This window comes from Martes martes (assembly GCF_963455335.1).
Source record: "Martes martes genome assembly, chromosome: 8".
In the NCBI taxonomy this organism is placed as follows: Eukaryota; Metazoa; Chordata; class Mammalia; order Carnivora; family Mustelidae; genus Martes; species Martes martes.
Genome location: NC_137895.1, coordinates 138,159,512 through 138,176,252, shown reverse-complemented (window position 1 = coordinate 138,176,252; position 16,741 = coordinate 138,159,512). Strand labels below are relative to the sequence as shown.

General features: G+C 46.1%; 1 protein-coding gene and 1 long non-coding RNA gene across 4 annotated transcripts in view; one reads left to right on the top strand and one right to left on the bottom strand.

Moving 5' to 3' along the window:
• Positions 1-11,421, bottom strand: part of LOC308347929 (prostaglandin F synthase 1-like) — a 23,067-nt gene extending 11,646 nt beyond the window's left edge. For 2 of the 3 annotated variants that reach the window (XM_080811758.1, XM_080811759.1), the window contains exons 1-4: positions 11,316-11,421; positions 10,769-10,833; positions 3,379-3,501; positions 1,514-1,681 (exon numbers count right to left, since the gene is read on the bottom strand). In XM_080811758.1, coding sequence (XP_080667884.1) covers positions 1,514-1,681; positions 3,379-3,501; positions 10,769-10,833; positions 11,316-11,403 — 444 coding nt within the window. In that variant the 5' untranslated portion in view covers positions 11,404-11,421. Of the gene's footprint in view, positions 1-1,513; positions 1,682-3,378; positions 3,502-10,768; positions 11,021-11,315 lie in introns of those variants that run through there. The other variant, XM_080811760.1, reaches the window with a different exon arrangement.
• On the top strand, positions 10,982-16,741 carry LOC308347931. Its single transcript, XR_013967296.1, has 2 exons — positions 10,982-11,444; positions 15,747-16,741. It is a non-coding gene; the product is annotated as an uncharacterized lncRNA (long non-coding RNA).

Genomic DNA, 16,741 nt, shown 5'->3' with positions numbered 1-16,741 from the left:
GCTTATTTTAGGAAGTAATAGCATAAGGAAAATCAACCAAATTTGCTAAAGCCAAGGAAACAAAAGGATCCAATGGAAAGGAGACAAACAGATGAGAGTAAGATGGTGATACCATGTCTATCACGGTCATAAAGAACGCTTCATCTTCTGGAGTGAAAAGGGAGAGATATCTGTTCACAGACCTGCCTAGGATTCACTTGTGTAGACGTCAACTCTCTCTTCATGGACTACTTCACCTCACATATAAATGTTTAGTTCCAGGGTGCCTGGGTGGCTCAGTTGTTAATCATCTGCCTTTGGCTCAGGTCATGATCCCAGAGTCCCAGGATCGAGTCTCACATTGGGCTCCCTGCTCAGTGGGGAATCTGCTTCTCCCTCTGACCCTCACCCCGCTTGTTCTTTCTCTCTCTCTCAAATAAAATAAAATTTTTTTTAAATTTTTCTTCCTTTTTTTTAAAAAGATTTTATTTATTTATTTGACAGACAGAGATCACATGTAGGCAAAGAGGCGGAAAGAGAGGGAGGAAGCAGGCTCTCCACCAAGCAGACAGCTTGATGCGGGGCTCGATCCCAGGACCCCGAGACCGTGACCCGAGCCAAAGGCAGAGGCTTTAACCCACTGAGCCACCCAGGCGCCCCTCAAATAAAATAAAATCTTAAAAAAAATTATTTCTAGCAGTAATCAGCTCAATGAACACTACTAGAATAATGCCTCTTGGATTCCCTTTCCAGTCTGAATCAAGCACATAAGTTCTATTTGTTTCAAATATGATATCCATGGATATGAGGAATAGTAGGAAAAAATGGCTCAAAAGTATATATATGTGTGTGTGTGTGTGTGTGTGTGTGTGTGTGTGTGTGTATGGACGCCTGGGTGGCTCACTTGCTTAAGCATCTAAGTTTTTTTTCTTCTTTTTCTTTTCTTATCTTATTATGTTATGTTAGTCACCATACAGTACTTCATTAGTTTTTGATGTAGTGTTCCAAGAGTCACTGTTCATGTCCAAGTCTTGATTTTGGTTCAGGTTAAGATCTCAGGTCATGAGATTGAGGCCCGAGCAGGCTCTGTGCTCAGCAGGGAGTCTGCTTGAGATTCTCTCTCCCTCTGCCCCTCCCCCTGTGACATGCACGTACACACTCTCTCTCTCTAAAATAAATAAATTTTTGTTAGAAAGTTAACACCAGGGGCGCCTGGGTGGCTCAGTGGGTTAAAGCCTCTGCCTTCAGCTCAGGTCATGATCTCAGGGTCCTGGGATCGAGCCCCTCATCGGACTCTCTGCTCAGCGAGGAGCCTGCTTCTTCCTCTCTCCTCTCTCTCTGCCTGCCTCTCTGCCTACTTGTGATCTCTCTGTCAAATAAATAAATGAAATATATTTTTAAAAAAGTTAACAACATACGTAAGTACTTTTACAAACATTAATTTCATCCTTGTGGCAGTTCTCTTTTCCTACTTCATAGAAAAGAGACCTTCCTTGTCATTATTCACAGATACCGAGGGAACTATACACAGAACCTTCGTAGTGTAGAATATGTCCTCTCTCTTCACGGCGCCGTCAGCAATCTTCTCCCGGATGGCCCTCCCGATCTCTTCCTCATTTTGATACAAATAAGCCGAGTCAATATGGCGGTAGCCTACATCGATTGCTATCTTGACGGCCTCTTCTACCTTACTCTTCGGAACCTGGAAGACCACAAAGACAAGGACCTACTGGGTTCCGGAATGGCCAGTTCCATAAGCAGATGTATTCCGCAGAACCTATTGTTTTGCTGAGGGCTGAGAGCTAGAGGTGACAGAGGTAAGTATTGAGAACCTTGGTGGCAAATGTTTCACAACTGACTCTCTGAAGAGAAGAAGTCCTGATTTATGGCATTTGCTAGTTTCTGTGGTGTAAATCCTACCACCATGGCTAACTTCAAGCTACGAACATTAGGAAAAGATGCTCACCATCGGATCTCGTGAGCCCATGAGCTGGCCCAACTTGTCACTGGCTTTAACCCCCCTGCCTCTGGATTTACATGATCTGTGGGTTTAGCCAATCTATAGAATTACAGTCCAAGTTAATTCAGTCTGTAAGAGATTATTACACTGATGGCAATTCAGGAGTCTAAGACGCAAATTATCTCTCAACGCAATGAAAGTGTAACTGTACACAGAATAAATTAATGATTTACCTATGGCAACTTGGAAAAACACTTCAAACAACCTTGGAGGAAGGATGGAGATGTAAAAGAAAGCAAACTATTCTTTCATGCAAAAATATCTCATCATCGAGTCTGTTGTTATGGCGGTCTGTAGATGAAACCTTCGCCTATAGCCAGGAAACAACGTGGTTATTGTTCTTAGCTGCCTACTATTCTGCTGGACTGCCGGGCTGGGCTTTTCAAGTTATCTGGAACTTCCCCTCTCTCTGATCCTCCTCTCCCTCACTTAAAAGGTCTCCCGGGGATATGTTTTCATCCGTAACTCCCGATGACACAGACTTAAGAGCCCAGTCCGAGGAAAAGCAACGCTCTGTGCTAGTGTTCTTGCTGGGTCCTCAGCATGACGTCCCATGTGGCTCCCATGCTGGGGAATGAATCCTGCAACTTTCTTCTAAATAATTATGACCTCCTCCGCCAAGAACCACTGACGATGCACTCTTGTAAATTTGCAATGTTCAAACAAGAGACATGCATGGAGTTCAGTGTTCCAAACAGGGAGAGAATTTCCAAGGGCCACTTGCACAATCTTAACAACCTGGCCTCTAAGAGACTATTTCCATTCCAGACCACCAACACGCTCTCTAACATGAATCTTGTCTCTCTCCAGGTCCTTCAGCAGCTGAGATTTCTCTAGATATTCTATGACCACTGGTGGACAGAGAGTTCTTGGACCCTGGGCGTTACAGAGAAACTTCATGACAAGCAAGCTTGCTGCTAAGTCCCTGCCTCCGAGGTTTCATTGATTCCAACAGACTGAGAATGGCTACACAGGACAGCAAGTGAGAGGAACAGAAACAACCTTGCCCACTCCTCGACTGCTGACAGAGGACACACTTCCATGTCCCTTGATAGAGTGCCACTCCAACTGTGATCCTTGGACAAGTAGCATCGGAGTCACTGGGTAGCTTGTTAGAAATGTGGATTTTTGTGCTCTATCCCAGATCTACTCATTCAGAACCTTTGTGGGTGCAGCCCCCAATCTGCATGTTTCACAAGATCCTCGGGTGTTTTATGCCTATTAAAATTTTAAAAGCACTGACTTAATGCACAAAATAACCTAACCTGGAAAGAAGCAGCTTACCAATAGAGAAAATGAGGCCCTAGTGCATTTCCTGAATTATGATTCTGGTAAGGACCCTCGTCTGCTGCTCTCCATCTACAATGTCATTTGACTACCTTACTAGGAGCAGAAGTGCCAAGTCCCAGCACGGGCATGAGGTGTCCGTCATTCAGCCTTAGAGAGCGAACTTTCATTGGATTCATCTCTTTGCACTCTTCTGGTTTTTTATTAAAAGGAATCTGCCAAGGGAAGAAAATAATAAAATTGCTACTTTTTAAACAGCTTTCATGAGATATAAGTCACATACCATAAAACCACCCCTTTAAATTACCCAAGTCAGCAGTTTTTAGTCCATTCATGGAGTTGTGACCAATATACCATTTTAGAACTTGTTCCCACCCCTTCTAAGACCCAATACTCATACAAACAACTCCCCATTTCTCTCTCCCTTCAACCCCTGGAGACCTCCTTCTGTCTCTTTGGATCTGCCTATTCTGGAAATTTTATGTAAATGCATTCATACCCTATGTGGCATTTTGTGACTACTTGTGTTCACTTAGCATAATGTTTTCAAGGCCAATCCACGTACTTCAATGTACTTCATTCCTGCTAATGGCTAACTAACATCCCTTAGTACAGATGTACCACATGCTTTTTATCCATTCATCAGTTGACAAACATTTGGGGTTTTTTTCTGCTTTTTGCCTACTAGGAATAATGCTTAAGTAAACATCCATGCACATGTTTTTGTGTGGACATACATTTCCAGTTCTCTTGGAACTACCGAGTCATACAGCAAACCCAGGTTTAATGTTCCGAGAATCTGCCAAGTGTTTTCCAAAATGGCTGTACCGTTGACATTCCACTTCTTGAGAATTCCAATTTCTCCACATCTTCTCCAACACTGGTTGCCCATTGTTTTTTGTTAATAGCCATCCTGGCGGTATGAAGTGATGCTGTGGTTTTGATCTGCATTTTCCTGATGAAGCGCAATGTGGAGCATCTTTTCATGTAACCCTTAGCTATTTGCCTATCTTCTTTGGAGAAATGTCTACTTGAGACCTTGCCCGTTTTTGAATTGGTTATTAGTTTCCTTTACTAACAGGTTGTGGGAGTTCCTTATATATTTTGGAAATGAACTTCTTATCAAATATATGGTTTGCAAATTCCAAATACTTCCATTCCAAAGAATGCCTTTTCTCTCTGTTGATGGTTTCCTTTGCTGTACACAGGTTTTTTTGATTTAATGTAGTCCCAAGTGTTTATTTTTGTCTCATTGCTTGTACTTCTGGTGTCTTAGTCACGAAATCCTGACCAATGTCATTAAGATTTCCTCCTATGTTTTCCTCCGGAGTCTTAACGTCCTAGGTCTTACTTTTAAGCCTTTCAACCATTTTGAGTTGAATTTGATAACCCCAATCCATTTGTATTATTCTAACATGGACTTAGGATGATTAATCTCTGATCAATTTTGTTCTTAAACTATTTAATGAAGCTCTAACCCTGGGCCTACCTCCATTTCTAAGTTTGAATTGATGAAATAAAAGAACAATTGAGGGGCACCTGAGTGGCTCAGTTCGTTAAGCATCTGCCTTCAGCTCAGCTCGTGATCCCAAGGGCCTGGGATCGAGCCCTGCGTAGGGCGCCCTGCTCAGCAGGGAGTCTGCTTCTCCCTCTTCCTCTGCCCCTCGCCCGGCTGTGCTCACTCTCTCTTTCAAATAAATAAAATCTTTAAAACTAAATAAATAAATAAGCAATAGAAACCCAGGTATTATGTGCTTCGTGATATGTTAACAAGACAAAATGCACAGGTCGCCTAAACAGTAGTTTTGAAAAAAAAAATTACACTGATGTTTATTCAGATTTTATGATGCTATGGAAAATTATTAAATACATATATTTTGAAGCCTTATCTGATGTTTCCAAGCCAGTTTCTCAAAAGGCTTTGCCACATCGGTGTTTACACACTGATCAACAGAGCGTGAAAATCCCTAGCTCCTTGACCCTGTGGCAGTATTGTGATACCTCAGCGAGAAATTTCTGAACAGACTCTTGGGCTGTCACCCTCCTTTTCTAGCATGCACTACCCATGCAAGTACAAGTACAAGAGGCTGACTAACGCTGTCAAGTTAATTTCTGGATTCCGACTCTGTTCCTCTTTTCCTCTCCTCTCCTGCCTAAATCGGGTGCATTAAAGCATTTCCTTCCTCTCTCCTCTCCAAAAGGCACTAGACTCCCAGGAAGTCTATTCCGCCGTCCACCTTGCTTACACATTGGAGACGGGCATGACATGTTTGCTAACTACACATACTGTGGCCATCTGTGCAATCCATCCCAATATCAATTCAACGCGCTGCACATCTGAAACACGCAGCGGTATACGCCAATGATACCTCAATAAAATTACGTCTCTGTGGGGCAAGAAAGAAAACACACATTAAAAATGAAGACTTCATTAAAAATGAAGTCATGAGCCTGTTTAAATTGTGTATTCCCTAAAAAGATCAGGGGCGCCTGGGTGGCTCAGTGGGTTAAAGCCTCTGCCTTCGGCTCAGGTCATGATCCCAGGGTCCTGGGATCGAGCCCCACATCGGGCTCTCTGCTCAGCGGGGAGCCCGCTTCTCCCTCTCTCTCTGCCTGCCTCTCTGCCTACTTGTGATCTCTGTCAAATAAATAAATAAAATCTTAAAAAAAAAAAAAAGATCAGCTACAGAGATGGTGAAGTGAACGTAGTGAGTGAAGATTTCACTGCGGAAACAATGCACACACGGGGTATGAAACTCCGGAATGTTGACGATTCCTGTGACAGTTTTTATTTTATTGTGATTTGGGTCTACAAGAAACAGATTAAAATTTATTTTAAAAGTCCCTAGGTTTGTAGATTTAATTGGTCACAATGAACTTGCCAGCCGGTGCCCAGCCTGACCACATTTGGAGTCCCCAAACGCTTTCTCAGCCTGTCCCCTTCTGGCTTCCTCTGCTCAGACCTCTTCTGTCATCACCCTCCGACTTCTTGCCTTGGCCCCACCACCTAGAACTGCTTCGTCTCTGCTTGCTGAGTCTAGAAATTCTTCCAAGACCTTTGCGCTTGCCCAAAGCCAGCTCAGCAACTGGCGCCTTCTCCTTGGGTTGCATAGTTCGTACCAGGGATTGTTTAATTACGAAACACTTGTGGCTATTTTCTGGACTGTAATACGGACTGCTGCCTTGATTCAGGACCTGAAATTCCTATGGGTACTGATTCTCAAAGCTCTCAAACCTCAGTTTCGATTTGCCTGATTTCTCCCTATTATTTAAATTTCCTTTAGCCAACTGCTTTAATAAAGTAACTGTCAATATAGTATAAGATACTAGTGGTTGACAATACCTCACCCTGTAAGAAATGTTCAGTTGGAAACATGACGAGCTCATACTTCTAAAATTCTATTTAAGATACTGTTTCTGGTCCTGTGTCTCCTAAGGGAGGCAAACAGGATCCAGGAGCATCTCCACCTACCCCCAATTCCCCTGCGTGATACCAGTGGCCAGAGTTTACTCGCTAGCTCTGTTTCCTCTGAAAGTAAATCTGCCTTCTGAGAGAGTAGATATTTGTATCTTGCATCCTGAAAATTCAGCAGAGAACTGAAACAATCGAGAGGCAATCGAGAACCGGAAATCGAGGCTTACCACGTGAGCAACAAGGCTGATAAAACAAGGTATCCAAGGAAGGAAGCCTGTCAGACCACCTGTGACACTATGACAATGAAAATAACATTAACAATGTTATTTGGAAGAAACTGGTTCTATGAAAAGCCATGAGTTCGCAATTAGAGTGAAAAAGAGGAAATTAGTATAAAGGTTAGGAAAAGGTGGTTGAAATATTAAAGTAGGACGAACACAGATAAAATATGTTGAATTTGTCACTGGTTTTAATAAGTGAGGGAAGGCAAACGGACGCGACTGTTTTTTCTTTATATCCACGGCAGGTGATAAAGCAGAGCTCTGATCTTCTCCATCTGTGCAAACAGGACATGGAGACAAGCGCAGCAGCTCTGAAAGGGCGCCAAGTGGGAAAGAGGGTGGCAGGCGTGTGGGCAGGAAGTGTGCCAAGCACAGGAACAATGGATCCACCATTGTACTCAGCTGTACAAGTGGCAGGTCTGTGCTCCGGTGCTCAAGAACAGAGAGAGCTTCACAGTGAGGAAGAGAGGTGATTACCTCCGATGGATGTCATAACACTGGTAAACGGAACCCCTAAAAGGCAGGTCCATTCATGAGACACCAGGTTGCAAAAATATTAAAACCTATAAGGAAGGCCAAAAAGCTCAGGCACTTTCCCAAGTGTGTAGAAAATAAGGGGGTTACCATAAAAAAAGAGGTTATTTGGTGATCAGTGGCTTGGATTTGAATCAATTGGGGAGGGGCAACCATATCAGGGTCCTAACCAAAGATAAATGTGTCATCCAAATCCCACCATTTAGGCTAATTTTTTGGTTCCAAAACGTTTTACTTCTGAATACTAAAAGTTGGAAGTCACATAATTTTCAAGTATCTTTTTTTTTTTTTTTAAGATTTTATTTATTTATTTGACAGACATCACAAGTAGGCAGAGAGGCAGGCAGAGAGAGAGGAGGAAGCAGGCTCCCTGCAGAGCAGAGAGGCCGATGCGGGGCTCGATCCCAGGACCCGAGCCGAAGGCAGAGGCTTTAACCCACTGAGCCACCCAGGCGCCCCAATTTTCAAGTATCTTGAAATATTATCCATCTTTTGGATTTTTCAGCCATTAAAAAAAATGTCTAAGTCATTTTTAGCTTGTGGGCTATACACACACAGGCAGTGAACCCTGCCACTTTGTGGATCTCTGCTCCGTATCATTAACAGCCATTTATAATATCTACAATTACCTTTCTATCGATTAGGTCTTCACTGTGATAAAATCTGCATAGCAATGATTATCACTTTGACGGCCCAGTACCATTAGATGGATTCACAACATTTTGCAACCATCAGCACTAACTCTATGCAACACATCTTTGTCATCCCCAACAGAACCCTGCACCTGTCCAAAAATTTCCTTTTGCCTAGTTCACTACCGAAGTGTGGAAACACAACTGATCTTATCCTCACAGTAATTGACATCAAGCACCGTGTAGTATTTCCCACCGCTTTTCTTTCCTTTTCTTATATCCCTTATATTCACTATAACACACCTGCTAATTTCAAATACTGAAGAGCTCTGATGGCCAAGGACCGAAGGAAAGCTGGTTTCATGTGAACTTCAAAGCAGTGGCTCACAAAGCGGAGTCACAGGACCCACGGAGGCCCCTGCGGTCCCTTTCTGAGGCACAAGGACAAGACTATCTTCATGATACCAAGACGCACTTGTCCTTTTTTGTCCTCATTATCTCATATGTCTACAATGGGGTTTCCCACAGCTTTACGTGGTGTGGGGTGTTGTACCAGATGGAATGCAGAAGCGGATTTGATACTCCAGCTGTCTTCTGTTGGGCTACTCATTCAACTTTCAAAAAATATCATACAATGTCACTCTTGATCCCTAATGGGCTTTTGCTTGGGAAAATATTTTTATTTTTCATAAAATGTCCTCTTCATGTTTCTACGTCATAGGCTTGTGATTTTTAAAAGGAAGCAGCACATAAATATTTAAGATTTCCTCAGCTTGATTTCCAATATAGTATGTAGACTCTTACGAACGCCAAACTCACAGAGGCAGAGAGTGGGTTGATGCTTGCCAGGCGGGCGCTATGTGGGGGAGAATGGGCAAGGGTGGTCAGAGGGCACAAACTTTCTTATGTCAAATGAATAAGTTCTGGAGATCAAAACAGGGTGGTGACTCCAGTTAATCAGGCCGTATTGTACCCTTGGAAATTGCCAAGACAGAAAATGTTAAAAGTTCTCACCACCCCTCCCCAAAAGTAACTGCGCCAAGTGGTAGATGTAGTAACTAACCTTACCCATGTAGTAATTAACCTTACCGCAGCAATCATCTTGCAACACATATGCAAATCGAATAATCACACGGCCTTAAATTTACACAAGGTTACATTGTGTAAATTACATCAATAATTACACAATAATGTAATTGTGTTACATTACATCAATAAACTAGAAATGTACACATAAGTTAAATTATCTTAAAAGAAGTAGTGTGAATTTTCCAAGAACAGAGGCGATTTTCTGTACTATAAAATGCTACAATCATTTAACTGAAATCTAATTTTAAAAAAGGGGTCTTACCGTGAAAATAGACATACTTTAGAATTCACTAACTAGAGTACAATTGTCCTAAAGGATGCAAATATAATGCAAAAAAGAATATACTAGAATACACTAGAGACTTCTGTCATTGACTAGGTACAAGACAAATACACAAAACTTACACAAAAGCACCAAAAAATGGAAATGAGCAAAATACTGCCTGCATTCCAATCATAACAACTTCAGAATACTTAGGAACAAATCTAACAAGAGTAATGGAGCTTCTGCGGAAGAAAAAAATAAAGCGTCTTTGAAAGCATAGAATAATTTCTGAACAAGTGAAAATGTATGCTATGCGAAATTTTTGGACAGTTTATTAAAATATAAATTCTCATAAAATAATGCATATACCCAAACAATTATGACTCAAATTCCCCAAGAACTCTAACTTTTAAAATCATATACAAATTTTTCTGGTATATATATTAAAAAAATTAAGGCCAGAGAGAACTTTCATAAAAAGAAAATTCACAGAATGTGATGGACACATTCTTGACCGGATCTCAGAGCTTATTACAAAGCCAAGATTACCTAAATAATCATATTGGTGCTCATCCATCAAAAAGAATGAAATCTTGGCATTTGCAACGATGTGGATGGAACTAGAGGGTATTATGCTATGAAATAAGTCAATCAGAGAAAGACAATTATCATATGATTTCACTCATATGCAGAATCTAAGAAACGAAACAGATGAACACAGAGGACGGCAAGGAAAAATAAAACCAGATGAAATCGGAGAAGGAGACAAACCATGAGAGAGTCTTAAGTCTAGGAAACCAACTGAGGGTTGCTGGAGGGGAAGGGAGGTGGGGGTTGGGGCAACTGGGGGATGGGCGTGAAGGCGGGCACGTGATGTGATGAGCACCGGGTATTGTATAAGACTGATGACTCACTGACCTCTGCCTCTGAAACTAATAATACAGTATGTGTTAATTGAGTTGATTTTAAAGAAATAAAAATAAAATTAAATAATAATTGTATTGGTATAAGATTACACAAAAATTCTCATGGAACAGAGTAAAAAATTTAGAATTAAATTTTATTTATATGAGAATTTAAGATATGATTAATGGGGGGGGGATAATCCAGAGGAGGGTAATGAATTCTTTAGCACATGATACTGGAAAAAAATGCCTATCCACCTCGAAGAAAATAGGACTGGATTTCCTTCTTATACTATATACATAAATAATTCTAGATACATAAACGATATAAAATAGAAAAAGGGAGAAGAAAAATACTTACAAGAAACTCCAAGGCACGGTCTTGTGTGCGAGATGACTTTGTTAAGGAGACCAGAAAACCAAATGCTATGAAAGAAGAAATAAATGTTGTTGAACACAAAAACATCAAAACTTTGCACGGCAAAGTTCACTTTCACCAGAGTTAACAGGAAAATATTTATCAACTGGATGAAAGGGAGCTTATCTATATAACCTCAAAGAGCTCTTAGACATTGGCCAGAAAAAGACAAACAGTTTTCAAACATGTTGAAGAGGACGGATGGCACAGAAGAGTGAGCCAAATGTCCCCAGAGATAAAGGACATTCTGATTCAGCAGCCGTTAGGGAAAAGCTCCTCCGAGTCAGCCAGATGTCAGCTTGAAGCCATCCGAGGAGCAGAAATGAAAGCACTTCGTGCGCTCCATCCTGGGTGGGAGCGAGAAGAGCGCGATCTCGTCTGCTTGTACTGAAAACTGCGTTTGCAAAGGAGCCCAGCAGCAATGACTGAAACTGAAAGCCAAGAGGGGGAGAGAGAGAGAAGGAAAGTTTAAAGGTCATTTCATACTCACAGCGGCCGAGGGGTGCACAGCCTGCCACTCGGGGCACTCGGGAGGAGCTCTGGGGTTGCAACCCTATGACGGGCAGAGCCACGGACATGAAGAGCTTATATTGCGGCTTTCCAGAAAGGGTCAGGCAAGGTAAGCAGGCTTGGGATTGGCTGGCTCCACTGAACAGGATACCGTGTTCACTGTGACCAGCAGGGCATGTGGCCTGGAGCTATTTGGTGCCTCGACATTTCCGGATGGGCCAAGGTTTACCAAGAAGCACCAAGTTCCCATTTTGTGGGTGTTAAAATGTCAGCTTACCAAAATTTAAAGTCTGTTTGGGTTGCCTGGCGGGTTCAGTCGGTGGAACATGCAACTCTTGATCTCAGGGCCATGAGTTCAAGCCGCACGTTGGGCGTAGAGACTACTTTTAAGAGAATAATGATAAAGTAGAATAAAGTACGTTTACATAGTTGGCCCCATTATACTGTAGCATCCCATGGCCATTAGGTGCACTTGGGGAATGGGGTGGAGATCGCCAGGGAGATTTTGGTAGTCGAGACCTTAGTGACAGAAGACATCTGGAGGGTATAGGGTGAGATCTGCTCACCATGCAACCACAGCAGGGAAGGAAATCACAGCACGGGTCTCTTCCTAGGATGGTAATTACGAGCCCGTGACGCATATCGCAGAGCTGGGAGGCCCCTGGGCAAGTATGAAAATAAATCCATGACACACTGGGAAATGTTCAGGGCCTAGAGTGACGCGGAAGGAAGGGAAAGTACGTGAAACTTGCTTTAGGGACAGCAAGTCCCTCACAGGGTGACTCTGCCCACATCATTCCTGTACATGTAACAGGAGGTTCTGACAATTTTCCAGACATTTCCATGGTCGGCCTGTGGGAAGCCAAGAGCTACATCATTTCAGCAAGTGAGCCTTGTCCTTGATTTAAGAGGCCAATGGCTGGTGGTTGTCTCCGTCATTCGAGTGATTAAAGCCTCGGACATTTGCCCTTTGGTCTCGGCAAGTTTTGGCTGCCATGCCCTCCTCTTTGGAAGAGGCAACACCCCTTCCTGAGGAATCTACCTTCGCTGGGTGAACCATCCTTCCTCCCTGGATGAGTCCTGCACCTGGCCTTGGCAGAAGGATGCTGGCTGGATGTGGGTGGAGATCCTGGAGTGATGAGGGAACCGGGGAATGGCAGCGGATCCATGAGAAAGGGGGTCACAATATGGCGGCATGGAGGACGAGGGGAGGCACGAGTTCCATAGGACAACCCAATTGGCTGGTCTCTGCAGTGATTTATGGGAGAGGGTGACGTTAAGATAGTCCATGATAGAGTCAGGAATGGAGAAGGACAGTAGGTGGGAGACCACAGACACAGACTGTGTCCAGCGAGGACAGTCCTCTGGGGGAAATGGCAGCAATCAATGGGAGCCTGGATGGGACAGAGAGCTCCATGGGAGGAGAGCAGGTGGGCCTCAACAGGGGCTGTCCACACCCACGTAAGTGCCATCCCCCATCACGACATCGGTGGGCTAATGAGTACAGGGCGGAGTCGGTAAAAAGCATGAATGCAGCTAGTCCAGCAGAAGCATTTGTCTGAAGCTTTCACTGTGATCTGAGCGACTTGTGTATGAGTGTTGATGGCTGGTGTTGCTGTGGCCACAGGGACAAGCGGCAGCGGGAGGGGGTGGGGTTGGGGTACAAGCAGTGCCCGGTGCCCGGGGGAACGGGGACAGGTGTTCCCCGCGGTAGGAGAGAGGGTGTCTGTGGAGGGCTCGCATCTGGACAGGTGTATGCTGGTGTGAGAGAGAGAGCGTGTCCGTGAAGATTGCAGGGAGGGGTGACGGGAGAAAGAGTCAGTGGAGAGGCCAGCGGGAGCCCTGTGCTGTGATGGATCCTATCTGCGGTACGAGGGAGAGGGCACAGTACTGGACGCCTCGGTGAGGCTCTTGGCTCTGTCCCATGAGGGACGGAGAGCGGGGGCCAGTGAGGACCTGGTACTGGGATGAGTATTCTGGGGTGCAGAAGGGGTATGAGTGCTAGTGACGGCCCCGTGCAGGGATGGGTACTCTTAGGTAACGGGGTCGTGTCAGTGGAGCCCTCACACGAGCACGGGTCTCCTCCAGTGCCGGAGAGAGTGGGTTTTGGAGTTCTCTGATGCTTGGGAGACGGGGGGCATGTTAGGGAGACCTCCGGTTGGAAAGGGTGTCCTCCAGCGTAAGAAAGAGGGGTCTGCCTGGGGGGCTTGTGCTGGTGTGCTTTGGGGCCAAGGAAAGTGTCCCGGTTTTCCAGAGTGCAGAGAGAGGGCCCTCCCCAGGAAGCCGCGTAGGCTACACAGGGCAGCAATGCCGGAGCTCCTTTGTTTCAGGAGTGGTTTGCAATTATTGACTCAAACGAAAAGAAAGTCATCTTCGGTTTTGGGGGGGTCGCAGCGGTGATGGGCAGGACTCCCAGCTGTGCAGGGTCCTGGAGGGAGCAGCCTCAGAAGGCCAAGGAATGGCAGTGACGGCAGCTCAGTCTCAGCGGCAGGGTCTGGCGGGGGAGGCAGCGCTCTGGGGGCACCTGGTCACTTGGATGACGTGGCTGTCATCCCGCGTGGGGCCCTCCGCGGTGTCCCAGGGGAACGGAGCGTCTGAAACGGGGCTCTCCGGCGGTGAGCCTGGGGCTGGGTGACACCGTCCCCTGGGACAGCCTCCCCGTGCCACTCTCTGCGCCAGCGGGGCGGGGCTCTTAACTTTGGGCCATGAAGGAGTAAAGTCTGCTGGGGAAATTGCTGGTACCTGCTGGTATCGTTGGGCTCGAGATCTGGACTTGGAAGCATCGGGGAGATCTCCAGGGTGGCAAAAGTCTGACCCGCTTGTGGAGCTGTTTCCGAGTCTGACAACACAGCTTTTTACGGGGAGCACGTAGGAGGCTGCAGTACACGGAGCCCATGTACCAAGGACAGTCGGTAAACAGCACACAGTTTGCTCAGACAGATGCCCTGGGCGTGTACCAGCCCGTGTCATTAGGAGTGCGGGCGGGTCCACTGTAGGCGCTGTGGGCTCCTCTGCAGTCACCACCCGCCTAGGGACCTGGTGCCATCTGCCACATCCGTCTTCTGCCGCATGTCCTGTGTTTTCGGGGGGTGGTGGGGGTGGTGTGGGGGATGGTCCCTCTGAGCTGTCCCAGGCCACACACAGCAGCAAGCAGTTCTGCAGACGCCGGGGAGGCACGCCATGCATTTCCAACTGCAAAACATCCAGTTGTCCGTGGGCAGGTTCGATGGTCCTGAAGCTCCAGACCCTCCTCAGGTGGGATTTGAGCCTGAGCGCTTCAGACCAGCCCAAGGGCCAGACCCAGTGGAGACGTGACCAGTGGCTCCAGCATACCACGCTGGAGAAATCTGTTTCTTGCTGAGTTTGCGGCCACTCTCCCAGGAGCTGTGCTGGTCCCAGGGAAAACGGGGGCGGTCACCCTGTGGCCGCTCTTTGTCTGCACATCCCAGGAGGACGATCGGCGTGGGGTTTCGGGGCTCCACAGACGGCACGGGAACTTCTGCCTGGTCATTTCCAGATACGGTTAGCATTCACAGGGGCGTCTGTCATCTGCTCTCTTCCTGGGCCACCCCGGTCCTGCCGTCGGCCCTGGGCAGCTGTTCCTACTTCCTGCAAGGGCTCAGAGGATGCATTAGGGTTTATTACGCGGCCTTTCTATCCTGCCAAGTTCTGCCAAAGTTCCTGGGGTGGGGAAAGCAGATGGCCTCTTCCCGAGGGTCCCACAGCTGGGCCATCAGGGGGCCCCAAAGGGGTTCTATTGTCCTGGGTCATAGGATGTGACCCACTTCAGTCCTATCACGGATCCTGTGGGAGGATGGATGATGGCGAAAAGGAAGCAGAAGGGAGAAGAGTGTGAGGAGGTAAACGGAGAAATGGAAATCTCGGTAGACACGGAATCCTTTCACGTCTCCCTCGGAGATTAACAGGGGGCCCTGTGGCAGCTTGCTGAAGTCAGTGTGGGGTTTTTTAAGGTCTCTCAGTCTAGAACTTAACAGGACCAGGGCCCGAGGCAGGAGAGACCCATTCAGCATTTCAGGGGGCCATTTGCCTGATTATAACTTAAACAGCATTCCTTTTTTTCTCGTGTTACGTTAGTCACCCTGTAGTACATCATCAGTTTTTGATGCAGTGCTTCATGATTCATTGTTTGCGTAGAACACCCAGTGCTCCCTGCCATCCGTGCCCTCCTTAATACCCACCACCAGGCTAACCCATCCCCCCACCTCCTCCCTTCCCAAACCCTCAGTTTGTTTCTCAGAGTCCACAGTCTCTCATGGTTCGTCTCCCTCTCTGATTCCCCCCTTCATCTTTCCCTTCCTTCCCCTAATGTCCTCGGTGTTATTCCTTACGCTCCACAAGTAAGTGAGACCATATGATAATCGACTCTCTCCGCTTGACTTATTTCACTCAGCATCATCTCCTCCACAATCGCCAAACTGTGGGAAGAGCCAAGACGCCCTTCAACAGACGAAAGGATAAAGATGTGGTCTGTATGCACACTGGAATATTACTCAGAAAGGATAAATTATAATCCTCTACGGAGGTCATTAACTGGCACCTTGAAAGCCGCAGCCGCTGAGAAGTCCACCAGATCCTATGTTCTCATTCCCAGGCTCATCCAGGTGCAAAGGGAACCTTGAACACAGTCTGTAACGTCTGGGGCATCAAACGTTAGCAATGTAGATTGAGATCTGTGGTGTGGGGTCCACACTGGCATGCGTTGACCTGGGGTGTGTGTCCCCCAAGGTAAGAGCATAGGGCAGGGCGCCGGAGAGGGCGAGGGGACCCATACGACTGAGGTGCCTTCGGGAGTAAGGTGCCGGGCTGTGGGGAATCGGGGAATAGGTCCTCGCCAAGTCTCCAGTCTCCAGTGTCTACTTACCATAGAAAGAAGACAGTTGCTGTTAGGTACCCCCAAAAATGGGTCCCCCAATAATGGGTCCGTGATTAAAGGAGCAAGACTGATACAAAACAAAGGTCAAGCAAAGCTTTATTTCACGCCAAGCTTCAAGAATCAGACCGACCGTCAAACAGACCGGTCGGGGACGCCCCTACAGAGAAGACGACCCCTCCCTGCTTTCCAGACTTAACTTTTATAGAGCAAAGGCCATGTGGTTGGGCCTGGCCACACACAGGTGGCTAACTGAATTACAATTCACCCCACAGTAGCCATGGAAACTAGCCCATCACCTTGGTAGCTAGGAGACAGTATGCGCCCCCTGATCGGATGTCTCCACATGGCCTGACCCACCCTTGTACCTGGGCTTTGTTACGTGGAACTGGTTTCCGGGACTTGTTTTTAAGTCCCCTGGGGGAAGGGGAGCAGGGAGAGCTTAAGGGTTAAACAACAAAGTTATTGTTTAACCTCAATGGAAGCCTCTTGCTAAAATAAAAATATAAAATAGG